The sequence below is a fragment of the Macaca thibetana genome, chromosome X (assembly GCF_024542745.1).
Source record: "Macaca thibetana thibetana isolate TM-01 chromosome X, ASM2454274v1, whole genome shotgun sequence".
Lineage (NCBI taxonomy): Eukaryota > Metazoa > Chordata > Mammalia > Primates > Cercopithecidae > Macaca > Macaca thibetana.
Genome location: NC_065598.1, coordinates 37,852,445 through 37,879,219, shown reverse-complemented (window position 1 = coordinate 37,879,219; position 26,775 = coordinate 37,852,445). Strand labels below are relative to the sequence as shown.

The window sequence follows — 26,775 nt, the reverse complement described above, 5'->3', positions numbered from 1 at the left end:
TCTGGAGACATTTCTTGGTTGTCACAACTGGGGAATGGGGGATTGCCACTGGTATATGTTGCATAGAGGCCATCAATGCATCTCTCATCGTGCAGGGCAGCCCCCCTCCCCAAGAAAGAATTATCTAGCCCCAAATATCAATAGTGCCCAAGTTGAGAAACTCCTGGTCTAGAATTTTTATCCTATACTAAAACTTGTACCGCAGAGCCTAGGGGATTGGGGAGAGACAAAAATATGCATCCGGTCAAACTCCAGGTCACATCCCTAAAGATTCTGCTTTCATTAGTGTGAGGTAGAGCCTGGATATGGTATTCTCACGAAGCTCCCCAGGTGACCCACGTAAACAAGGTTGAGAATGACTCCCTGGAGAGTCTGGTCTGATGGAGGCCACAGAAGAGCCAGACCTCCCCCCATTTTCCTGCGACTGGGGGGTTATTTAAAGGTTGGTTCCCTGAAGAGGTAGCAGCAGTGGAGAAACCCAGGGGAGATGGAGCGAAGTCCCCCCAAGTGCTAGAGAGGGTAAGATGGAAGTTCAAATCTGGGGCTTTTGTGAGAATTGGGAAACAGCACTCCTTCTGGATAAACAAATTCAGAACTTCTAGGTGAGTGCTCCCAGGGCTCTTAGCCTAGCTATCAGACCAGACTACTGTGGCAGAGAGAAAGATGCCCTTCTACAGTGGATGTGGCCTCTGCCAAGACACAAAGCTCCTGAACCCAAAGGCATCTGGATTTTGGCTCCCACTTGCCCCTTCCTCTGGGTGCCTTTGTAGGGTGCACAAACTGCACAACCTAATGCAGCAACCCCAACTAAAATTTGCCTTAGCTAAGATCTTTCTGAGACAGTAAAGGGGCAGCGTATTGCCTTACTGATTTAACAAGAACTAAACAACCAAACAACAAACAAACAAACAAAACAAACCATGAGAGGCTTACTCAAATGCCTCAAAGAAACCAGATCCGTCCTGCGGGCAGCCTAGAAACCCCATCCTGATGCCAGGATCCAGCGATGCCAAGCTACAGGGAGGAGGCTCCAGTCTGGTCGTGGTATCTTTGGGGTGGTTAAGAACAACCCAGGAAATGAGGAAATCTGGCTGCAGGAACCTACAGCTGGATCCCCAAGGCTGTGGGTGAGACAGAGAACTTTCTGTGCCTTGTGCTCTCCCATCAGCTGATCCTGGAAGGAGAACCTCAAGCCCCATCCTAAACCGCAGCACAGCAGGCACGCACCCGGTCCAGTCCTCGATTTATTCCTTTGCAAAAGAGAAACAAACAAACCAAAAAACTGTACTATGGACTTTGACGTCAGCAGAACTCCACACCTAAGTTCCAGTCCCTGCTCTGCCAGTAACGGGGGTGAATCTGGGCAAGTTTCTAAGCGTCGGTTTCTTCTTTGAGAAAGTGGACATAGTAATAGCGAACTTGGGGCATGGTCGTGAGGATCATACCAGAGAACGTGGCCATAGTATCCGGCCGCAGTGTGGCCACTCTGAATCCCCTCGGTTGCCCCTTCTGTTTCCGTGTGACTCACACAGCTTTCTTCTGCACAGATGGTATCCTTCTAGACGTCTGGGATGTTCTAGGCGGTTGAGCCACCCGTGTGTGTATTCCGGGTGAGGGGGCGCGCAAATTGGACCAAAGAAAGATACTCTAGGATATTTCGCTCTGCTGGGGCATGTCTCCAGCGCTCTCTGGCCAGAAAGCGCTGGCACAAAAGGAGGAGGTGGGTGGGTCAGAGCCCCAAACCGCGCAGTGTTCCAGTGGGGCGGAGAAAGGAGGGCAGGCCCCAGGCGGGAAGGAGGGAGGAAAAGAGGCGAGAGGAGGAGTTTTCCAGCCCGGCCTTCGCCCGCCCGCTAGCACGCAGTCCCTTGGTCTCTTTGGTCTCCTCCCGCCCCTGGAAGGGCGCTGCGCTGCCGAGGCGAGCTACGCGCCCGCTCGCCATGGAGAGCCCCGCACACCGGCCCGCGCTGCTGCTGCTGCTGCCGCCTCTGCTGCTGCTGCTGCTGCGCGTCCCGCCTAGCCGCGGCTTCCCAGGTAGGATCGGAGGCGTGGCTGCCTCCTCAGCTGGGCACCAAAGACCCCCGGAGTCGCCGTTGGGACCCTTCGCTCGGGATAGCGGGAGGTGCAGGGGGCGCCCTTTGTTTGCGCAGAACTCCTCTTTCGCAGCCCGAGGGTGGGGGTGATGCGGAGCGGGGCTGGTGTCTGGGCACGCACCGGGAAGAACTGACTGTTCCATCTCCAGGCGCGGGGCGCCCTCGCGGCGACGGGAGCCCGGGCACCTTCTGCGTCCGGGCTTCCAGAGTTCCAATCAAACCCTTTTCGGTGTAGGAGGCTCCAGAGAGAAAGTTTGGCCGCAGACTAGTTTGCTACTTTCTCACACCCAGAATTTTGCCTCTCACATGGTTGCTCACTGGAGGCTGGCAGCTTGTCCTGGAAGGAACCTCTATGCCCTCCCACTACACGTCCCAGGCTACCCCCTTGGGGCCGCAGGGCACGAGCCACGGGAAAGCGACTTTTGTGGAAGGCACGGGCGGGGCCTCCCCTGAATCTCTTAACCCCCCCTGCTGGGGATTCAGAGAAAGTCTGCGCCTCTGAGGAAGAATCGCCGGCTGAGTGGTGACATGTGGCATGCACTTGATTAGCCCCAGGGAAAGAGGGCTACTCGCGCAAGGCTCTGCTGGGCAGAGGGTGCGGCTTATTCCTGTAGGGCGTGGTCTCCGGCATCTAAGGGGGCCCTGGTGTTTCTTGGGGGCTCTCCTGGTGTGAGCAAAATTATCTTTGGAGATGCACTTTAAAAAGCTCCAGCTAACTTCCTCACCCTGGAGTCTTAAGTTAGCGAAGAGCTTCAGGGGAGTAGGGCAATGTGCCACGCACTCCTGTTGCCTCGGAATGGAGAGGAAATCCATGGATGCGTTTTAATTTAGTGTTAATGGGAAAGTGGGTGACGTGGGCTATAGGGCGTGCAAATATTTGGCTCTGCGTTCAACACTGTGGGCAGCTTAAATCTGGGGTATTAGAAATGAACCTACTGAGTTCTGGTAGAAGGACAGAGGATGCCCATCTTTCTACCAGTGTGCTTGGGAGATGTAGGGATGGCTGCGGGAAACTCTCTGCATGCACCTAAATGAATGAATAAAACAAATTTGTAAATTAATAAACAGGAACATTTGTGTTTTGAGCTGACTCTTAAGTTTTCAGCTGCTTTGTAGGAACTGATTCAGGGTAAAGTGGAAAGGAAATTTTATCCTTACTGCCAGGCAACTGTCATTCCCATGGTGTGTTAATACCACCTCTCCCACCCCCGTTAGCAGGAATCAGGTTAAAATGAACCTATAGGGGAAGAGGAAGTCATTAAGTGCCCCAGAAGCAGCTTTCTGGGGAGCAGGCAAATAAGGTGAGAAGCTAGAGATAGCTTTTCCGCACTGAATTGGGAGGTGTCTGTGAGCTGCCTGGGAACCTCAACTTCTTGTTGAGCCTTTCTCAAGCTGGGGACCCCTTCTCCTTTTCCATCCGACCTCCGTCCCTTCTCCTCCCCTGCCCTCCCCTCTCCTTTCTCTCATCTTCCACCTTTATATAGTATAGCTTGCTACCAGGGCCCAGCCACAGAATCATGAGTTTGCCAGTTTGGGCATTCACTACCACAGTCTTTTGGGACCTATCCCTGGCTTTCCTGGCTCCCTCTGCCAGCCTGCAGGCTGCTCCCAACTTTTAGCCACCATGTTCCTGCTTGCCACTACCTCCACTGACTCCTAACCTGCCCTCTGGCTCTGCTCAGACCACAAATGAGCTGAAGCTGATTGGAGCTGCTTGATAGACACTCCTCTTGAGCCTCCTTTTGGCATGGCTCAATGGGGTCTCTTGGGAAGTGTGCTCCGCCGAGGTTGTGAGATCCAGAGGAGGGGATTTCAGTCCAAGCCAGAGGCTTTGGAAGGCTGGGGAGGGGAAACTCTCTAGGCCCTTGGGTCTGAAAGCAAATCACATTGGCTGAGTTCACTCTAAGTGCTGGGTGACAAATTTTAAAGATCATTTCAAAGACACTCTCTAGCAAGTGGACATCATATGTCCAGTAAGAGAGAAAGTAAGGGCCCTGAATCTGGAACTCCTGAAAGAAGATGGAGATCTAGGGCCCCAATCAGCAAGTCGATTATGTAACCATCTGCACGTGAATAGCAAATCTGTCAGAGTGAGAGTAAATCACTCTCATTCCCACTCCTAGAAGGTGTCTGGAGTTCTTCCATCTTAGAATTTAATGCAGCTTTTCTGACTCTCTGATCTATTTTTTGCAGCCTAGCAAAGATGCAGTGTCTATAAAAACCCACATGAAGTGTATGGAAAATTTGTAGAAAAGTTGTTTGCGTTTGCCTGTGTTTGTATGCTTATAACAGATGAGAATTTTGATTCTGTTCTTAAAATAATTCTTAGAGCTGTATTTGCATGTGAGATTTTGTAGGTTCACTCTGCCTCCTTCTGCAAACAAGGCTGAAGATGGAGAATGAGTACCATGGCCTCTAAGAAAGGCTTCGTGAATCTTACATCTGGAGAAAACTGCTAAAGTAGCGTGGTTTTACTAGTCAGGAAAACCAAGTGAGGTTTGCTAAAAGCCAAACCAGACTATATCAGCTGAAGCAGTCTTCTGAAATACCACATTTGGAGATAAGTACTAGGAATGGAGCACCTAACTCAGGTTCTATAATTAAGGTCTCACCGGGAACAGGCTAGGAATTCCTATTTAGATTTAAAACGTGTAATCAGCTGACAGAAGTACTCTGCAATGAAAAGGAAATATGCTGGGGAGAGCAGGTCATTTTTCTCTAGCATTTTCTTCATTGATAACACTCTCAGTACAGTACAATGTTGTTTGTTAGTTACTACTCATTTCACAGATTTGGGAGCTGAATGAGACACCAGAAACCATTGTTAAAGCTGCATCTTCACATCTTCCCAACTCATCAGTCCTTGCCCCATAACCAGTGCTGCTTTTCTCTTTTAGATTATTGCTATAACCTTCTCACTTTTGGTCTCCCTAATTCTAGCTCATTTTACTTTCTCACTTTAGATAATGGTCTTTTAAGTCCATTGACTTTAGTACTGTTTTTTATCACATCACTCCCCTACTCAAAAACTTAGGACAGCAGCTCCCTGTTCTCCCTCAAGTAGAAAGTTGTTAGTTGTTTTTAGGGGCCTAGACAGTTTGCTTCTAGCCTAATTTTCCAGACTTTTCCCCCTGGTTTCCTAAAATCCTATCCTTATAGAACGTGAGTCACATTTTCCTTCTTGGCAGATGCTGCTTTCTGTACCTGGAATCCTTCCCCCTGGCCATTTGTCCAAATACTGCCCACCATCCAGCAACACCCCCACTTCGATGAGACCTTTCCTTGGTCACTCCAATGGGAAGCAACCTGCCTTCCTTTTAACACCCATGGTCTCACTCAGGTCTCTTATATTTATCACATATGTCACGTATGATAATGCTGTATATTATCATAATTTATGCGCTCTTCTTCTTCTTGCAGATTTTAAGCCCTTGCAGATTTTAAGCTCTTGCTGTGTCTTACCCTTATTTGTATTTCCCATGGTGCCTAGCAGAGCACTTTGTGCCACATGGATATTTGTGCTTAATGAATTAACAGTGCCTGTAACTCCAGTGATGGGCCATTGGACAGGAAAGGAGCTGAGGGGAACATGTGCACAGGTACACAGGGCTTTGTGCCACCGTGAGTCTACGTACATAGAAACGATGGCTTACTGGCTACAGAGGTTCCTTTTAAATCTACGAACACTCTCCGTTTAAGCAATAACCTTCTCTGTTGGGGGCTGTAAGCTGAGAGACTGACTGCAGCCGCAAGCTGGAGTTTGCACTTATTATTTTTGTTGGCCACCTTGATCTGTGCCTTTCCAAAGTGGTTGAATGGTTTCCTTAGTAAACGCAAATATGTGTGCTACATCAATCCCTCTTTCAGAGAACACAACTGAAATTAGTAATTGAAAGTGAAGAGAGAATTTAAATAGAAGACGTTTTAGTTTTGCCAGGCTATAGCATAGTATGAAAGTTGTAGCGGGCAAGTTATGATTAATGGCCAGGTTAAGGATTCGCTTCCAAAATAGCAGTGTGAATAATAACCTCTCCCAAGTTCCAATTCATAGGGAGTTTCTCAAACCAGCCCCTCAGTTCTTAATTGATTGAAGTAATTGTGACAGGAAGTCAAAGCATTCTACTTCAAGTCTCCCCTGTAGGATTTAACCAGAATTTCCGAGATGACACTTTCCTAATGTGTGATGTCTGAACTGCTAACTTTTATGGGCCATTTGTTTTAGGAGGGTGATCTTTTAAGCCTGAATCTTTCTCTGGGAAATTTGGGTTTAGTTCTGACATAGAATCAGTTTCTACCTTTGCTAATAAAACCTGGGCTCTGCCCAGAGACTTATTTTCAAAGTGAACACTGAATGATGAAGCATTTATGTGCTTGGGAGACCACGATGAAGAAGGTATGTAATTTCTTCTCTCTTGTAGCTTTCTGTCTTATGGGGAAATAGAGACATAGTTATTTCAGGTAATCAATGGTATAATACAGTTGAATTGACAGGCTCGGGGAGCACAGAGAGGAGCTATGTGGGAACGCTGGGATTGGTTATTGAAGAATGATGCTGAGACTTGCTGATGCGGAGATGGTGGCACTAAAGGCCCAAGAAAAGTGAAAGTAGAGAATGTGTGGGCTTCTCTAAGAATGTTTTGAAATTGGAGACAAAAATCTGTGTGAGTGTCCTTTTTCTGGGGAGATGGCTCTATCCCGATTCAAAACCACTAGTTGCTAGAGCATCTTCATGAATTCTATGAGAAAATGTGCACTTAATGGGCAGAAAAATCAACGTACAGAGTAAGATGAAATTACCAGAGTAGGTAAACTTTGATTGAACCAGTGAGCAGGTGGCCTTTCCAGTTACAGCCAGGTGTATAGTTTCCAGTTATTTTCACTTAAAAAGCAGCACCAAGCAAAACAGATGTAATCATAAATTGTAATTGCCTTCAGGCCTGGGCTGGTAACTTGCTGTACCCCCCTGCCCCACTTAGTACAGTGTGACTTGGGGGAGGATCTTTAGTCAGTATTTGTGGATTTATTGATTGATGTAATTGTGACAGAGAATCAAAGCTTCCTATTTCAAATATCCCCCGTAGGATTTAACCAGAATTTCCAAGATGATACTTTCCTGAGAAAACGGATTGCAAGATAGCTAAATGTCAAAGGAAATTTGTCCATTTGGACAGGCAATGAATCAGGGCATAGTTAATTGCGAAGGCTCTTGGATGTCAAATCACCCGAAGACATTATTCTAAGAGACTTAGAAACTCAAGGGAGCTCTGGGGGCAGGATTTGCAGATAAAGATTTAGAGGAAAAGCTTGTGCAAGAGAAAAGTCCTTGGTAGCATTGCTAAGCTCCCAAGTTTTCCAAATGATAATTAGTAGCACCTGGATCATACGGGTGTCTGGCACATTCTGACCTCAGAAACCTCTGGAGTACTCATTCCGGAGCTGAATGATTCACTCACCCGTAATCCTTAGCTCACACTGGATACTTCTTTATACATTGTTCTCCAGGGAGAAGATAAATGGGTTTGGACATAATGGCTTGGATTATCCCAGAGGTTTGGGGTTGTAAATTGAGCATAATGATTATCAAACTTTCTTCTGAGTAATAGATCCAAACATAGAATCTGGGGACAGACTTTCTGCCTTGGCCTTGAAATATCATTGCAATATTTCTTCTGTCCCACTCTTACAGTGACCTGTAGTGTAATCACATGTCCTAGCAGCTCATGTCCCCTGCTATCGCTAGCTGTTTGCAATGTACATCCAGTTGTACTTAATGAGAACCTCCTCAATGCTGATTACACCCCATGATCTGCTAATGGATGACCCTCGCCTGCCACTTATTGTGTGGGTGGCTGAGCTGAATGACCCTGCCAATCCCAGCGATCCAAGATTGTTCACAAACACTAGTTAAATTAGGGCCACAGGGTGAGAATTAAGCCAAGGTTTGGCAGGCCCATTGTGGAGTGGTGAGGAAGTGGTGGAGTGGCTACATCCTCCACCTTCTGAGATTCTGCCCGCAAAGTGGCAATTCCTTATAGGAACTCTGACAGACATGTTGGTACTGACTCAGTATTAGTCAGATCAAGGCTCCAATTCCTTTCCATACCCGACCCTGAAATTCTGTTTCCATTTAGATTTTAATTCAGCTTTCCAAGGGGTAGGGTCATTATGTTGCACCATTACCTATTCAGGGATCGGATGCCCCCAGCTACATGAGTAGGTTGTGGGATCTTGTTCATTTTTGTATTCTCATGGTCTAGCAGGGAGCCTGACTTCTGGGAGGCTCTCAGTGAATCTGCGGAGTGACATTTGCTGGGGGGCATGCCTCTGGCCAGTTCTGAGCCCGTGGGTATCTTGGTCTTTATCTAGATTTCTGCAGGAGTTTCTCTGTTCCACACCCAGGCTCCCTTGCATGGGTTGCCTAATTCATGGAACCATGGAACCTCAGACTGGGAGGATGCCTGAGACAGTAACTTGCCCTGCATTTTAGGGAGAAGCCTCTGAGGCTCAGCAAGATGAAGGGATTTGTCTGGGGTCACACAGAGAATTAAAAGCAGAATTGGGAGTAGAGCTCAGTCTAGTGGCTATAGAATTCCTTTCACTTCATAGGCATGCACTGAATCCAATTTTTGTGTGGTCCCTACATGTCAGGCATCCTGTGGGGCACCAGAGATAGGCAGGCAAGAATGAATGGCACTGAGCGTTTGATATGGTTTAGATCTGTGTCCCCACCCAAATCTCATGTTAAAATGTAATCTTCAGTGCTGGAGGTGGGGTCTGGCCAGAGGTGACTGGATCATGGGGGGCTGATTTCTCATGAATGGTTTAGCACCATCCCCTTTGGTGTTATTTTTGCAATAGTAAGTTATCATAATATCTGGTTGTTTCGAAAGTGTGTAGCACCTCCTCCATCTCTCTTGCTCCTGCTCTGGCCATGTAAGACATGCCTGCTTCTCCTTCACCTTCTGCCTTGATTGTAAGTTTCCTGAGGCCTCATCAGAGGTAGAAGCCGCTATACTTCCTGTACAACCTGCAGAACTGTGATCCAATTAAACCTCTTTTCTTTATAAAGTACCCAGTCTCAGGTATTTCTTTATAGCAGTGTGAAAATTGACAAATACAGCATTGTTCACTGAGCCCCTGTCCAGGGTGTGTCTCAGAGCTATTCTTTATATTGACACTTGGCTGTACTCTCAGCATCTCATATCTAGAGCTGTTTGGATGTTTTTCAAGAGTTCTGAAAAGTCGCTGCCCCAATGTCAGTTCTTGCCCTCTTTTGAGGTTGTCAGAGTCCCAAATGCTTCCTCTCTGTACCACTTGCTTTGAACTCCTCAACTGATTTGTGATTACATTAATAACAGTTTTATTGAGATACAATTCACATACCATACCTCATTCATTTAAACTGTATGACTCAATGGTCTTAGCATATTCACAGAGTTGTGCACCACAACCAATTTTAGAATGTTTTCATTGTTCCCCAAATAAACTCCAAACCCCGTCGCCATCATTTCCCAATCCCCCATCTTTAGGCAACCACTAATCTATTTTCTGCCTCTATATATTTGCCTACACTTGACCTTCCATAAAAATGGAATTACATAGTATTTATCCTTTTGTGTTTGGCTTCTTTCACTTAGTATAGTGCTTTCAAGGTTCAACTGTGGCAGGATACTGGCCAGAGTCAGCCGATGGTGCCTGACCACCTCTCAATGCTGGCTGCAGGGCCACCACTAGTGCATAAAGCACCTTGGAGTGAATTAGAAAAAGAGGCCCCCATCTGGGCACATGTAGATCTGTGGACACAGGTCTTGGTCAAGAGACAGAGTTTGGGCAAGAAAAGGATAGAGGCTGGCCCAAGACTCAAGGACTTGAGGCCTTGAGTCCAAGGATTCAAGACTTGGAGAGTGGAGGGCAGGCTAGTTTTGAGATGAGACCCCACTTGCTCTTTGTGAGGGTGTGATGGTGGGTGCTGTAGTGCAGGGAACTCCCTGAACTATATCTATGTAGTCCTGGATGTCGGTAGCTTAACCCCAAGTGGGACAAGCTATGGACCCCATATTCTTTTAGAGCTTGTGACTCTGTAAAAGGAGAACAAAACAAAAAGCTGTGCTTGCATGCCAGCAGCATCTGTGGTGAACTCTTGGGTCACGTGGGAGCACGTTAAAAATGCAGAAGCTCAGGCCCAAACTCAAGACCTACTGAATCAGCATCTTCATTTTAACAAGATCCTTCCAATGATTCTTCTACACGATGAAATTTAGGAAGCAGCTCTTGGCCAAGACAGGGTGGCTTGCCTGTTTATAACTACCACACAGTGGCTCACTTCCCCTCCTCTCCCATTTCCTGTTGGCTTTGCCTTCATCACTGAATCCTCTGGCCTTCCTTTCCTAAGTCCCCAACATTCCTGAGATAAGCATGTACAGCCTGTAGTTTAGGTTTTTTCCTCCCTTCTCTAACTCAAAAACAAATGCAACCCCCCTTAACTTCATCTCTTTTTAAATCTTTCTGCCAGGAATACAGCCCCTGCCTGGCTTAGCCTTGAGCAGCAGCAAAGCACATCTTCAGGCTGATTGGTAACGGGGGCCTTGCATGGCTTTTCCCTGCAGCTAAGATGTATTAATACCTTATGAATAACTTTAACTGTCAAGAAAACCAGGCTAGTGTGATCAGGACTGCTCCTGCCACTCTGCCAAGACTCCTGGGGCTGAGAATTCCTGGAACTGATCAGCTCTTAAAGACACAGCGATTTTTTATCTTCATACCAGAAATCAGTGCCACTGGGGTTAGCGGGAAGGCAGCACCTTGGGAGATGAGTGAGAGTGAGAGCAGTGGATTAGTGAGGAAAACACCCAGCCCCTCATAGTAAGCCCCTCAAGCTCCATGAATTGGGGATGTCAGGAAGACTGAACTGTTAACAGCACTGAAAGGGGGTCTCTCACCTTTTCAGGCAGTTGGGTAAGTAGTAGTTTCCAACCCAGCAATGGTATTTTTTTTCTCTTTTCTTTTCCTTTTTTTTTTTTTCCTTTTTGACGGAGTCTTACTCTGTCACCCAGGCTGGAATGCAGTGACATGATCTCGGCTCACTGCAACCTCCACCGCCAAGGTTCAAGCGATTCTCTTGCCTCGGTCTCCCGAGTAGCTGGGATTACAGGTTTGTACCACTACTCCCAGCTAAGTTTTGTATTTTTAGTAGAGACAGGGTTTCACCATTTTGGCCAGGCTGGTCTCAAACTCCTGACCTCGTGATCCACCCTCTTCGGACTCCCAAAGTGTTGGGATTACAGGCATGAGCCACCGTGCCTGGCCAGCAATGGTATTTGTACAGGCTGAGTTAGGATCACCTGGGGAGTCTGATGAAATATGGTTTCCCTGGGCCATATTTTGATACACAAATCAAAATCTGTATATTTTGATTTGGTAGATCTAGGTTAGGGACCAGTAATCTAGGGTGAGGGTCTGCAAACAAAATCCAGGCAGTCCAAAGATGGCTCACTGCCAGTTTTTATATGATTAGTTGAGCTAAGAATGGTTTTAACATTTTAAACTGATTGAAAAAAAAATCAGAAGAATAATGATGTTTTGTGACACATGAAAATGATATAAAATTCAAATTTTGATATTATTGAAACACAGCCATGTTCATTCCTTTGAGTATTTGTCTATGGCTACTTGGTGATACAATGGCAGTTGAGTAGTTGTGACAGAGTCCATATGGCTTGTAAAGCTGAAATGCTTTCCTTTACAGAAAATGTTTGCTGAACCTCTAATCCAAGGCCTTACTCAAAGTGTGGTTTGATAACCAGCCTCACCTGGGAGCTTTATAGAAATGTAGAATCTTGAACACCATCATAGATATGAAATAAGCACCTACCTTTTAACAAGATTCCTGGGTGTTTGGGGCTACTTCTTCCCCACCATGAGGCTCAACTTGGGACTCATCTTGGAGGTCCAGGCCAGCATGCTGTAACTAGCCTTGTATATGGTTAATTTATCTGACACATAGCTGGGTTTGAACCATTCTTAAGGTTTGAAGCTTGGTAATCTCCTGATATCTTAGATGCTCTAAAAGCTAGGTTCCTGTTTTATTCTTGCCAATTCTTGGCTAAGATCCAGTGTCCTAATCTGAGGCTGGAGGTGGACTGGCTTTTGCTACCTGTTGACAGATTTCTTAATGCTTCTTGGATTTCTAGACAGCAGTCTCCAGATGTGCTGCCCTGCCAGGATCTTGGTATGTAATATGGCCCATAGCCCTCCACCTTCTCCTACTTCCTTCCATGAAGCACTGCTTCCCAGAGACATTCAGAAATGGTGTATGGGAAGCAGGAGGCATTGTAATTTAGTTGCAAAAGGCTGGATTAAATAGGTTTCTTTATTGCAGGACTGCTCAGGGTCATTGATATGCTAGTGTACCTTGTTACTCTCTGAGAGAGGACAAGGAGGAATAGTGAGGACCACAGAATCTCAAAGTGGGGTCTGTAGACCAGCAGTAACAGCTGCAGCATCTCCTGGGAACCTAGTAGATATATACATTCTCAGACCACACCCCGGAGCTACTGAGTCATGAGCTGGGTATGTGGGAAGTGGGCCTAGTCATCTGTGTTTTAGCAGATCCTCCAAGTGATTCTTATATACCCTCAAGTGTGAGAACCACTGGTGTGAACATTTTCAAATGGTTTTCTCCGAACATCTCACTAGCCAAATGTCTTGTCCTGAAACCAAAAACACAGTGTTAATGGAAATCAATTTGTTGATTTCCATTAACACTGTGTTTTTGGTTAAAATTGATTTCAATTAACACTGTGTTTTTGGTTTCAGGACAAGACATTTGGGAACATGACATTGAATTTCCTGAAGCATTTACTGGCGGCAGTGACCACTGCAGGCTTGGGGAGGTAGAAGTAGGGAAGAAAAAAAACCCCAACCTTTGGGTAGCATCATCTGTCCCACATCTGTCTCTCTAGTCATTGTGTTTTGGTTAAAGGAAGTTTTTTTGAGTTGAAAGCCACCAACTTTTGGGTATTATAAACATGTGTTCTTTAAAATGTGTTTTTTTGGTATTAAAATGTAAAGAAAGCTGGGGACAGCCCTTGGGGTGTTTCTCTCTCCTCTTCACGTTGCTTCCTTTCAGAATACTCTCTTCTGTAAAATTTTCTCATGCAAATTCCAAACTCATCTTTTCAGGCCAGCCAAGTCCAAATGGCTCTCATTTGAGTGAGTGACCCTTTTCTCCATGGGAAGCCTCAGGACACATTCAGATAGGAGGGAAGCTGTGGCTCTCAGCATGAGGAGACTGTGCCTTCCTTCTCAAAGCTCAGCTCACTCCCTCTCATTCCAGACCTTCTTCCTTTGCCTTCCAGGGCTAGTGGTGTCACAGCCATGGACCTGTGTTTCAACACTTTTTGGTGTTTACTCTGTGAGGATATGTAACTGCTGTGTTGTCACTTAGTTTGAAATTCTCAGTGATAGTGAGGCTTGAGGGTGAGTTGGGAGAAAGCACTAAGTTATTCTATTTCCTCCATGGGTTGGCCGCTGAGGAGTGGAATGAAGGTTGAGAAAGCCATGCAGACCTTGATTTTCAGTGAAAATAGTGAGACAACTGACAACTTCCATTTCTGTACATTTTTGGTGGGCAGAAAATAGATACTGTAGTTTACTTTTCTTGGCTTGGTGGTCTGAATGTTACACATATCTATAAAATGGCCCATTTGATATTGCAGATGAGCTGAAAGTATCCTCTGATCAATGTATTTTAACAAAGTTTTCAAAAATTATAGGCTGGCCACTGTTTTTCCACAATTTTTTGCAAAAAAAAAAAAAAAAAAAATTACAGGCTGAGCACAGTGACTCATGCCTGTAATCCCAGCACTTTGAAAGGCCAAGGTGAGAGGATCGCTTGAGCCCAGGAGTTCAAGACCAGCCTGGGCAACATAGTGAGACACTATCTCTGTAAAAAAAAAAAAAAAAGAAAGAAAAAGAAAAAGAAAGAAAGAAAAGAAATTAGTCAGGTGTGGTGGCACTCACCTGTAGTTCCGGCTACTCAGGGGCTGAGGTGGGAGGATCGCTTGAACCCAGGCGGTCAAGGCTGCAGTGAGCCGTGATCATGCACTGCACTGCAGACTGGGTGATAGAGTGAGTCCCTTTCTTTAAAACAAAATTATAAAAGTAAAAACATGCTCATTATGAAAATATTCAAATAGAGGCATAAAAAGTTGAAAGCAGGCCCACCCTTCATTTTCCTCTTGATTCCATTCTCTTTTTCCGAAGTTGCCACTCAGTAGTTTGATATAAGCTTCTGGACAGTTTTCTATGCTTATGATTCTTAAACAAAAAAGGTAAAAACATAACGTATTGCTACATGTAACAACAACACAGACATAATGTTCAGTCAAATAAACCAGACACAGAGGAGTACACATGGCAATTCCATTGATACAAAGTTCAACAACAATGTGCAAAACTAGTCCATGGTGTTACAAGGCAGAATAGCAGTTGTCTTTACAGGGTAGCCACTGGGAGGGGCCGCAAGGGGGTCTTCAAGGGTGCCAGCAGTATTCTATATCTTGATCTGGGTTGGGAGGTCTCGTGGGTATGCACATACATAGAATGTATTGAGTCGTATACACTTAAGATTTGTGCACTTTACTATATATGTTTACCTCAATTATAAAGAAAAAGAATATCCACAAATGTATGTGTGGATGGGGCATAAATGGATTTAAGATGTCTTTGTTAAATTTCCATGCCATTGCCTGTGGGGACTTTGGAAATACATGGTAGTGATTTGGGTTGTCATAGTGATAGAGAAAGCCAGGCCTGCACAATAAAGTATTGACTCCCTCAGAATGGCCATAGCGCCCACATTGAAAAACACTGTTTTAAAAGTTTGCAGACAGGCCGGGCGCGGTGGCTCAAGCCTGTAATCCCAGCACTTTGGGAGGCCGAGATGGGCGGATCACGAGGTCAGGAGATCGAGACCATCCTGGCTAACACGGTGAAACCCCCTCTCTACTAAAAATACAAAAAATAGCCGGGCGAGGTGGCAGCGCCTGTAGTCCCAGCTACTTGGGAGGCTGAGGCCGGAGAATGGCGTGAACCCGGGAGGCGGAGCTTGCAGTGAGCTGAGATCCGGCCACTGCACTCCAGCCTGGGCTACAGAGCGAGACTCCGTCTCAAAAAAAAAAAAAAAAAAAAAAAAAAAAAGTTTGCAGACTGTTCTATCAGGCAGGTGTTCAGAACATTGGGTAGACCTTTGAAACAGTCTTGCCTAGATCTTTACTCTGTCTTTATTTAAGTGGAGGTGAAGCCTCAAGAGCTGATGTGGATGGATGGGTTCTTGATTTGTTTTTGCCTTCTGAACCAAATTGTAAAGGAGTGGAATCATCTCCTTTGCCAGGGAACAGAGGCAATTTGATAACCCTCAAATGTGAACTTGATGCAAGAGAGAGCTCTTCTCCAGCTCAGTGTCTCCTTCCCATGCTCATAGCTCTGTGAGGCCATGTGGCCTCTGCCAGTGTCTTAGTCTGGAGTCTTCTGCTGAAAGTCTTACTGCATCCTCCTTTCCTTTCTTGGATTTTCTCTGTGTCCCATTTGATCTCTATAGAGGAGAGTTAAGCATTTGAAGGACCACATGCCACATCACAAAATTGCTTTTGTTCCACTGTCTGGTTTTACTTTAAAGGCTAGCCCTCTTTTTGTCTGTCTGTGTTGACTGGGGACAGTCAGGCTACAGAGCTTTGCGAATGCCCCTTGGTGAGAACAGGACTTGGCATTTATTGAGGTCCCCTGCTTTGGGCTGCCCTCCTCAGATTTAGGTGCTTGTCTTTTTTCTGTTTCTCCTCTCTCCCATCTCTGGGCAATGGGCAGGGACACACTTTGGCCCTTCATAGTATTAAACAATAGAAGGAGACTAAATTGGAAAAATATTATTTTTCCCTTGGACCAGAGTAATGCCTTCATTTATAAAGCCTTTCTTTTAAGTTTATTTTTGTTGGCTCTCTAAAGTAGGACCACAATTGATATTTCACAAGCCACATGCTGTTTTAATTGTCTTGGCTAATTAAAGGCAGAGTGCCTGGGGATTATGGGTGCCATGGACTCTCCCTGGGGTCTTCCTTTTGGGGTCTGCACAGAAGAGTTTGAATAAGAGGATGGAATATTGTCTAATATTGTCTCTGATGAAACAGCTGCAGAAAGCAAGGCTGTCTCTGGCAGCTCATGTCTGGCAGGGATCATTCTCTCACCAGGCAGCCATTCTACTGCCATTTATTTCTGGATGAAAGAAAGTTAAAATGGACATTTCAGAGTTGCCTCAATGGGGAAAGAAGTTATATAAAGGCAGTATTTGGATGCCAGAGAGGGAAGAAGAGTCCCCTGTAGGATGGAGCCCCAATTGCCCACAACAGTGACTCACAGCAGTTGCCCAGTGAGCAGTACCCTTATTGTCTTTCTTCCCTTCTCTGTCTCTGCTCTAGTCCATCACTACGCTTCCTGGGATTGCTTCCCAAATGAACTACTTGTACTTTGTCTTAGAGTATGCTTTTGGGGGAACTCAGACAATGGCTAAGCTGGAACTTAACCCAGGATTTTGGTTTCTGGTCCAGAGTTCTTTGTACTGCTGAATTGACTCCTGCTGAATAGAGCTCCCTAGGTCACTGAATGAACTGCAAAGAAGGCTTCTATGATGGACACTTGGAGGTTGTTTCACTTATCTTTTGATGCATAAGAAACCACTCCAAAACTTAGTGGTTCAAATAAGTGACAACTATGTATTTACTCATGACGCTGCAGTTTGGGCAGGACTTTGGGGGACGGCTCATCTCTGATTCACATGATGTTGTCTGGGGTGACTCACCTGAGTCTAGTGGATCCAGGATGGTTCCACTCATGTGTCTGTGTCTGACACTTCATCTGGGATGACCGAAATCGTTGGGATGGCTGGTCCCTCTCTCTGCCTCTGTGCAGTCTGCATAGTTTAGCTCTTTTCCATCTCCCCATGTTGCCTTACTCTCCAGCAGGAAGCTGGCATTACATGCAGCTGGCCTCCCAGTGGACAAAAGCCAAAGCTACCAGGACACTAAAGGCATAGATCCAGAACTGTCACAGCATCACTTCTGTTACATTCTATTCGTCAAAGAAAATCACAAGGCAGGCCCATATTTGGGATGGTAGTGGTAGTGGATGGAGTCTACCTCTTATATGCATGTGCAGAGTGGGAGGAATTGTCAGTGGCCACTATGCAGGCAATCCACTACAGAGCTGGTTTGTGAGGGCATATAGGAGGTGGGAGTTTAGTTTTCCAGGATGTTTGCTGGATGCCTTCTGATTAAATGCTGGACCCCAGGTTGCTAGCCAAGTGTATTAGGCTGTTTAGCTACAGAATGTGGCATATACAGATTCATTGAAAGTTCATAGAAGTGAGTAAATCAGCATCTCTGGGAATATCAAAGGCTCATTTTCCAATGCTTATTGATACTAGCACTACCTCCCTCCCCCACTATCTCAGACTTCTCTCTCTTCCTTCTATCAAAGGCAAAGACTTTATTAAACAAAAATGAACTCAAAATAGAACATAGACCTAAATATAAAGCCTATAAATATGAAACTTCTTGAGGACAACATGGGAGAAAATCTTTGTGACTTGCGTTAGGCAAAGATTTCTTGAATATGACACCAAAAGCATGGTCTATAAAAGGTGTAACTGATACATTTTACTTTATTCAAATTAAAAACTTCTCTCCCAAAGACCCCACTAAGAGAGTAAAAAGAAATATATAAAGAACTCTCTAAACTCAATAACAAGAAAACAAGCCACCTGATTTTTAAAACAGACAAAATATGTTCAAACCAAATATGTTCAATATTATTATCCACCTGCTATTTGGATTAAACTCACGCAACTTCTGCTTTTGTCTGCCAACTGTGAACAAAGCCACTTGCTCTTTTAGGGAAGTGGTTTGTAATATACAGTGCAAATGTAAGGTATGGTTATACCTCCCACAAAACAACTTGCACACATTTCTGCTCCTTGTAGAGGGCTGACTAGCCATTTTCTCTGTCTCTCTCACTGGACTTTATGTGACAGACACCCACAAATTGCTAGCCATGGCCGTTAAGTAACCACTGGCCACTGGCAATTTGAGGCAGATCATTTACTGTAAGCTCAAGTGGACGTGGGTGTCTCCTACCATGCTTTTCCAAGCCAGGCTGGTTTTTAGGCCTCCCTAAAAAAATCTCCCACTGCCTAGTTGTTCTGCCCTCAAGTGTCCTGATGTCCTTTCATTTCAAGGAACTTGCATCATTTGAGCCTGTAACAAGGGGCTTTTAGTCTTCCTTGGTACTATTGATATGTAATAAGTGTACTTTGACTTTGATTTTTTTCTTTGAATTCATTTGTAAGCAACGGTAAAGTTTGAAATGTATTACTTCATATTATCATACATTATTTTTTCTCAGGACCTAATGTTAAATTCAATGCTGAGTGCTTAATAAGGATACTGATTACATGAGAAGTAAGTAACAGAACAGTTTTCATCTAGTTTCTAAATTTAGGGAGAAAAAAAAAGCTTGGATGAACAGCTGCAATGTGCCAAATAATTTCTCACTTTTGTGAATCCCAAAGGCCCCTCTTCATGCATTCAACATTCCTGAAATTTCTGGAATAAGAAAAAATTGTGAGAAGAACCCACAGGGTTTTTAAAAACGACTTTATACTTGAGGTGTACTTGCCATGTAATAAACTGTACTGAATTGCTTTCGTACCCTTTTCAAAAATTAATTGGAAATTTTTGTGCAGATCTGTTTCTGGGTTCTTTATTCTGATCCATTGGTTTATGTGCTTATTTCTTCACTAATACCAATGCTGTCTTGATTACTGTAGTTTTGTAATATGTCTTAAAATTGGGTAGTGTGATTCCTCTAACTTTATTCTTCTTTTCCAAAATTGTTTTGGCTATAAATTTCATGTCAATTTTAGGATCAGCTTATTTATATCTGCAAAACCTTGCTGGTATTCTGATGGCAATTATGTCACATCTACTGATCACTTTGGGGGAGAATTGATATCTTTAATATTTGAGTCTTTCAATCCATGAACACTGTACATCTCTCCATTTATTTAGGTCTTAGTTGATTTCTTTCACAAACATTTTTTAGTTTTCAGTATATAGATCCCATACATGTTTTGTTAGATTTGTAAGTATTTCATTTTCTGGGACTACTGGAAATGTTTTTATTTTCTTAATTTTACTCTCTAATAGTTTATTGCAAGTATATAGAAATGCAATTAATTTTTGTGGTTTGACTTTGTATCTTGTGATATTGCTACCCTCAAGTGTTGTTTTATTGATTCTTTGAGATTTTCTACATAGACAATCATGTCATCTGTGAATAGGGACAGGTTTATTTTCTTTTCATTTCTTTCTTTCCTTCCTTTCCTTCTTTTCCTTCTTTCTTTCCTTCCTCCTTTCCTTCCTTCTTTCCTTCCTTCTTTCTTTCCTTCTTTCTTTCTCTCTCTCTCTCTCTTTTTTCCCTTCTCCTTCTCCTTCTCCTTTTCCTTCTCCTTCTCCTTTTCCTTTTCCTTCTCCTTCTCCTTCTGTTGCCCAGGCTGGAGTGCAGTGGCGCAATCTCAGCACACTGCCACCTCTGCCTCCCGGGTTCCAGTTATTCTCCCACCTCAGCCTCCTGAGTAGCTGGAACTATAGGCGCGCACAACCACACCTGACTAATTTCTGTATTTTTAGTAGAGACATGGTTTCACCACATTGGCCAGGCTGGTCTCGAACTTTTCACCTCAGGGGATCCACTCGCCTCAGCCTCCCAAAGTGCTGGGATTACAGGCGTGAGCTACCGGGCCTGGCCAGGGACAGGTTTATTTCTTCCTTTCCAATCTTTGTATCTTTTCTTTCTTTCTTGTCTTATTGCACTGGCTAGGACTACCTGTATAGTGCTGAATAGGGTAGTGAGACTGGGTGTTGTGTTGTTCCCAGTCTTAGGGGGAAAGCATTTCAGTCTTTCACCATGAAGTATAATGTTAATTGTGGGCTTTCTGTAGATCCCCTTCATCAGGTTGAAGATATTCTCTTCTCTTCCTAGATTGCTGTAAGTTTTTTTTTTTTTAAATCACGAATGGATGTTACATTTTGTTAAATTCCTTTTCTGTATTAATTGATATGATCATCTGGATTTTCTTTAGTTTGTTAATGTCGTGGGTTGCATTGATTAATTGATTTTTGAATATTAAGCTAGGCTTCCATTGTCAGGATACATACCATTTGGTGTTAGCATATTATTCTTTTTATGTAGTGTTGTGTTTTATTTGGTGATACTTTATTGGGGATTTTTACATCTGTGTTCATGACTGATATTGTCCTGTAGCTTTATTTTCATGTAAAGTCGTTGTCTGGTTTTGGCATCAGAGTAATGCTAGCCTTGTAAAATGAGTTGGGACCTGTGTTCTCCACTTCAATTTTGTGGAAGACATTCTGTAGAATTCTTTTAAAAATATTTGATAGAATTCACCAGTGAAATCACTGTGCCTGGAGATTTATTTTTAGGACGATTATCTATTCATCTTGAGTGAGTTTTGATAGTTTGTGCTTTTTGAAGAATTGGTTCATTTCATCTAAGCTGTCAAAGTTATGTGTAGATTTATATATATGGTGTCTGCTGTGATACCCTCTGTTTCATTCCTAATATTGGTAATTTGTTTATTTTCTTTGTTTTTCTTTGTCAATCTTGCTTGAGTTTTGTCAATGATATGAATATTTTCAAAAAAACAGCTTTTGGTTTGATTGATTTGTTTCTATTGTGTTGTTTCATTAATTTCTGCTTTTGCCTTTATTATTTTTATTATGTCCTGCTGCATGCTTTGGGTTTGTTTTGTTCTTTAGTTTCTTAAAGTGGAAGCTTAAGGTATTGTTTTGAGGCCTTTTCTTTTTTCTAATATAAGCATCTGATGCTATAAATTCCCCTCTGAGAACTGTTTTATCCCACTGTACTCTCTCTCCTCTCCTTTTTGAACTCTATTGACTGAAATGTTAAACATTTTGATATTGTCCCACAGCTTCCTGAAAAAACCAAGATTAAAAAGAAGATTGAAAAAAAAGTTTATTGAGCAAGGGGAAGACTAAGAAAGACAAAAAGTCATGGGGCATCTTCCTACCCTCTTAAGACCACATCTTTTCTAGAGAGAAAAATTCCTAATTCCCAGAGTTTTAGGTAACTAGAATTTGCTATGCAAATGCTATAGTTGCCACTGCTGTCACTCCTGCCCACTGTCACCACAGGATTATATGGGGGCTGGGTCATGAGATAATGGAGAAAATGAACATAAAAGAAACCAGGGAATTTTCTTCATTCTCTCTGAAGCATTAAAAGAAAACCAGGGAATTTTCTTCATTCTCTCTGAAGTAGTACAGGTCTTCTTTTCCACTCTTAGAGTCAGAGGTAGAGGGCTTCTCCTGGAACTCTCTCTGTACCCAGTGTCTACTTCTGTGTTTGGGCTGATTTTAGTCTAGTCCTGGGATACCAAAGTAACACCAATTCAGTGTTATTCCAAATTCTTAGTCTGCCTGCTAATGTTTACTTTTTCAGAGTCATCAAATAGCTGTTCAGATGCACTTTGTTCAGGTTTTTCAGCTGCATTCAGTAGGAAAGACAGGGTGAAGTACAATTACTATGTCTTACCCAGAATTGGAATATTGTGACCTTTTTAACATTACGTTATCCTTTTCATGGTAGTCAAATAGGTAATTTTCTTCCTCCCTTCCTTCTTTCTTTCCCCCTTTGTTTCTTCTTTTCTTTATTTTCTACTTTTTCTTTACTATGATGCCTAGTATATTGTTAGACCTGGATAAATAACTTTTGACTTCATTGCAGATGGTAAAAAGTCTTTTGGGTGAGGTTTTATAGTCATTATAATTTAGAGAAAGGATTGGGATTGTTTATCATTGGAAAACACTTTGTTTTCTAAAGATATATCTACTAGGATGAGAGAAGAAAAAATCATAATCTCAAAAGTGGGGAGTAATAGTCTTATAGGGTCACTGTGGGGAATAATAGTCTTATAGGGTCACTGTGAAAGTTCAGAGGGATGATATATTTGTACCAGGAACCAATATGTTACATTTGTTCCTTTAAGTAAATCTAGTCCCATCCAAAAACATATTTATTGACATTAGCTCATTTTTGAAAGCCTTTTTAAAATGAGCTAATATCAATAAATATGTTAATAATGAAAGGAACCTAACAATACAGAATGATTATGCATCAAATGCTGTATGTTTACTGTGGTTTGAATGTTTGTCTCCTCCAAAAGTCATGTTGAGATTTAATTGCTATAGTAACAGTATTAAGAGGTGGGACCTTTAAGAGGTGATTGGGCCATTAGGGCTCTGCCTTCATGAATGGATTAATGCCATTATAGCAGGAGTGGGTTGTTAGTTATCTCGAGAATGGGTTCCTGATAGAAAGGAGGAGTTTGCCCCCTCTTTCCCCTTCTGTCTCATGTACTCTCTTCTGCCCTTCTGTCATGAGATTATGCCGCATTAAGGCCTCACCAGATACCAGTGCCATGTTCTGGGACTTCTCAGCCTCCAGAACTGTGAGCTGAATAGACTTCTCCTCTTTATTAATTACCTGTCTGTGGTATTTTAACAACAGATGGTGGACTAGGGCAGTGTCCTTCTTCTGCTTTATTAGATAGCTTATTTGAAAAGTGAACGAGCAATCCTGCTTGTAGTCTGAGGAATGGAAATTGTGGAGTTGAGGGAGATTCAGTAAGAGATGATCTTTCACCCAGATGAGGCTATTGTTAAACTTTTCATTAAATTGCTTTTATTTTGGCCCTTGTATTGGTATCATCAAACATTAAACAGCCTTAAAAAGTGAAATGATATCCAGTCATCTACAAAAGAGTGAATTGTGAGGAATTATGTGGCTTGTTTCCCAGTAGAGACAAGTGATTTCACATTCTGCAACAGACCCATGAGCCACACAAGTCACATGAAAGGTGGCCATAGCTCAGGTGTTTGGCTCAGCTTCCTATTCCATCCAAGCTCTTTCTAATCACAGATGAACCAGCCACACATTCTTATTTTGAGTTGACTTCAGCTTAATTGCAATAAAGTTAAGGATTGGAAAACATTTGTGTTAACATCTACATTCTGTTCAAAACATCAACAAAAGCCAAATCCTCCAAATTAATAGGCTCTTTTGAAGTCTTCTCTTTTGAATAAACAGTGTTGACATGTAATTCATCATTAACTCATAAAAACACTTCAGTAATATAAATCAGGATTGAAGTCTAAAAGCCATTCTGCTTTCAATTAGAGCATCCAAACCTGGTATCCGAGACCTTTTGTCCTTTTTTATTTCCCAGCCACTCTGTTATTTTGTCAATCTCATCTCCCTCCTCATCTGTATCCTGCTCACGCTCTAGAAATCAAGTCTTTCCCTCAGATGCAATGCCTGCATCTGAATTTTAAAAGTAGTTAATAGAATATACCAACTCCATGTTTAAACAGGAAGAAACTAAGGCTCCTGAGTGGTGATGGGGCTGGCCAAAGTCACATGGCTAGCTAGTAGCAGAGCTAGATGAGGATTCTTAGCATCTCACTCCATTATTTTACTCCTAGTCTTCTAGAAAGACTCTGTGCTGTTCTCAGAGTCTCACCTCTGAAATAGCATACTAAGGTTTTAATTCACTCACAAATGTTTTTAATACCTTATAAGTATATGAAAGAAAACCAACTTGTGATGTTATTAGGTTGGTGCAAAAGTAATTGTGGTTTTTGCCAATGGCAATGGAAAAAAAAAAACCACAATTACTTTTGCACCAACCTATAGACGTCAGGATAGTGGCAGGTGTCTGACCATGTTCTGTTTCTTGATCTGAGTTCTGTTACATGGGTGTGTTCAGTTTATAACAATTCATTGAATTGTGTACTTTTTAAAAAATAAAATATCTATTACAAGTGGCTTATGGTATTATCCCTGAGTTTTGCTTGGGCCCCAGAACTTAATATGCTATTAATATCCTTTATTATGCAACGAGTCACCTTTCCCATCCAGCTTAAAAATTAATTTTCCTCTTAACATTCTTTTATTCTGCTCTCCAGTATACTTTTGCTTCCCGGCGCCTGCCTAACGTTTGTACCATCAGCGTTGTAGAATCCTACTTCAAAAGAAGCATTTGCTTACAGCCCAGAATCATAGTGGTGATCATGCAGTGATCTTAGCCCCCACCCCAGGGTGCTTGCTTGTTTGATAGTCACTGTGAGTGTTCCTAACAAGCCAGGGCATATCTGGATTCATCATTTCCCTGCACATCTGTGCTCTAAATCTCCAGCAATATGTGTGATAAATAGTCTGGAGCTTATTTTCTAAATGACAGCAGTGAAACCTCTAGCTTTTCTTTCTTTGAATTGAATCTGAGACACATGAAATTGGTATTCTCTGAGGCTTCTCTCTTCCCCCTCCTCACCTTTCTTTTACAGCAGGGGAAAAGGCAGAAACCTAAGTTTGTAATTGGCAGTGGATTGAAAGCCGTAGATCCTTCTCTCCTCTCCAGAGATAAAGAAACGATCTTTTGTGAGCGTTCATCACTCTGTCTTTTTATTATTTCTCTCTCTTACTTTAGGGTCTTATTTTGTCCTGTCCTCCACGTTTCTGTACACCACTCCCTCCCCAAAGGTTGCTTTTTCATAGCGTAAAAGTTGATCCTGAGTCTGTGTGCAAGACGTTATTTGGTACTACAATTTCACAGAATCATAGAATCTTAATCTTGGAAAGGGCCATAGAGCCCCACCCTACTTCCCTCATCTCACCCCTCTTGCCAGCATCCTTTGGCCTCATGGGAACACTTCCAGCTTCAGTAAGCTTTGATGGAATCTCAAGATGGCCTCGAAGTCTTAGAATACCCTGCCTCACACTAGGCTAAAATCAGCTCTACATAACATATAGCCATTGTCCTTATTTCTCACTTTTGGTACTGCACAAAGTAAGTCTCTGTCTATTTTTATCCATGGGATGGCCATTGAGAAATCAGAACACAGGGATTCTATTTCCTTTTAGTCTCATTTTCTTCAGGCTACAAACCTAAAGTTTATTCACCATTCAACAAACTTTGTTTATTTGTTTACTTATTTATTTGCTGCGAAAGCTAGTCTCTGTTGGTCATTTTTTGTTTTTCCTTTCTAGCATCTTCTGGCATTTCTGTGTCCTCCTCAAAGTGTGGCCCCAAGTGATAAATATTTGAGGTGATAGGTACGTAAATTACCCCAATTTAATCATTATGCATTGTATGCACATATCAAAATATCACTCTGTATTCCATAAATATGTACAATTATAACATGTCCAAAAAAAAGAAAAGAAAAAAAAAAAAAGAATTGGCCCAAATGGTCTGTTATTCCAGTGTGGTTGCTTCAGTCCAGGATAAGCCAGGCTTCTTTGGTTTAGCCTCTGTCCTCTTGCAGGCCACTGTTGCTCTTTTTTAAGAAACTATTTCACCTGCTGGCTCCCAATGTGGACAGCTAGCTGGCTGCTCTTTCCCAAACCTGCCAGGGGAGGTCTCCCCGCTTGCTGGGTGTATAGCTTAGTGTAGGGAGAGAAATACAAGACTTCACGTTTATAATCCCTATTAAATTCTTCCTTGTAGGTTTCAAACTAGCTATGGCCTATGATTTCGTCATCTGTTGGTTTTGCCCATCTGTAGCCAACATTGTTAATGCCCTGTGCCATCTCCCCTCATCCCATCTCTGGATTCATCTGCAGCTGAGGTAGACAGTTCTCAAACATACTGACAGTTTCTCACCTTAGATGTCCACATGTCTTAGAGGCTTTGCCTTTGGATTTTCTCCAGTCCCGTGGGAGCTCACTCAGCAAGAATTTCTGGTAGAGTAGGGGACGTTAACACCCCACCAGCTCTTAGCCAAAAAGGACAGGAGTCTGTGGGTAAATACCTGACCTTTCATGTCCCTGGGTTGTGTTTCCTCAGAGTCTCCTCAGTGGGAATGAATCCAGGTTGCCCCCAGAAGTAACCCCATTAGTATATCTTTATGGGCCCTTCCCCTTTTCCTTTCTCATTTCCCCTGCTTTCTCACTGCGCTTCCTGGGATCACCTTCCAAATGAACAATAGCACCCAAGTCCTTGTTTCAGACTCTGCTTTGGGAGAAACAAAACTAAGATCTTGTCCTCTCCAGCTTGGTTATTTTCTACAGATTTATTCCTCTTAATTCTTCCTTCACTGGTAGAATGACACAGAGCCCTACAGCACATCTCCTGAGAGGAGGTTACCTGTTAATGGGTTGTGAAATTCTTGTAGTGGTCATGATCAGCACTTTTTAAAAACTAAAATGTAATAGAATAGCAAATATGAGAGGGCATCATACCTTAAAGATTGTTCCGTGAAACTTATTTTTCGATCATATAAATGTATGTGTGTACTGAGTCACAAGATGAAACATTTTCTGTGGATTATATTCAAAAAAAGTGAAAAGTAATTGCTTTCTGTGAATACAATTCAAGAATCGGTATTTCTCTAAATGGACCTTTATGTAAACTAGATTTACTAGAGGAGGCATTCTCTTGGGTAAACCAAAGAAATGAGGTTACTTTGGCCTGATTTGCTCTTTTTGAACCAATGCTGATTCCAATGCTATTCTAAAAAATTCTTCCTTTTTTTTT

General features: G+C 43.0%; 2 protein-coding genes across 3 annotated transcripts in view; both read left to right on the top strand.

Moving 5' to 3' along the window:
* DYNLT3 (dynein light chain Tctex-type 3) overlaps nt 1–26,775 on the top strand; it is a 752,500-nt gene that overhangs the window by 334,700 nt on the left and 391,025 nt on the right. The gene's annotated exons all lie outside the window — the stretch shown is intronic.
* Nucleotides 1,755–26,775, top strand: part of SRPX (sushi repeat containing protein X-linked) — a 74,803-nt gene continuing 49,782 nt past the window's right edge. Inside the window, exon 1 of one of the 2 annotated variants that reach the window (XM_050776524.1) lies at nt 1,755–2,031. In XM_050776524.1, the coding sequence (XP_050632481.1) occupies nt 1,938–2,031 (94 nt within the window). In that variant the 5' untranslated portion in view covers nt 1,755–1,937. The remainder of the gene's footprint in view (nt 2,032–26,775) is intronic. The other variant, XM_050776525.1, reaches the window with a different exon arrangement.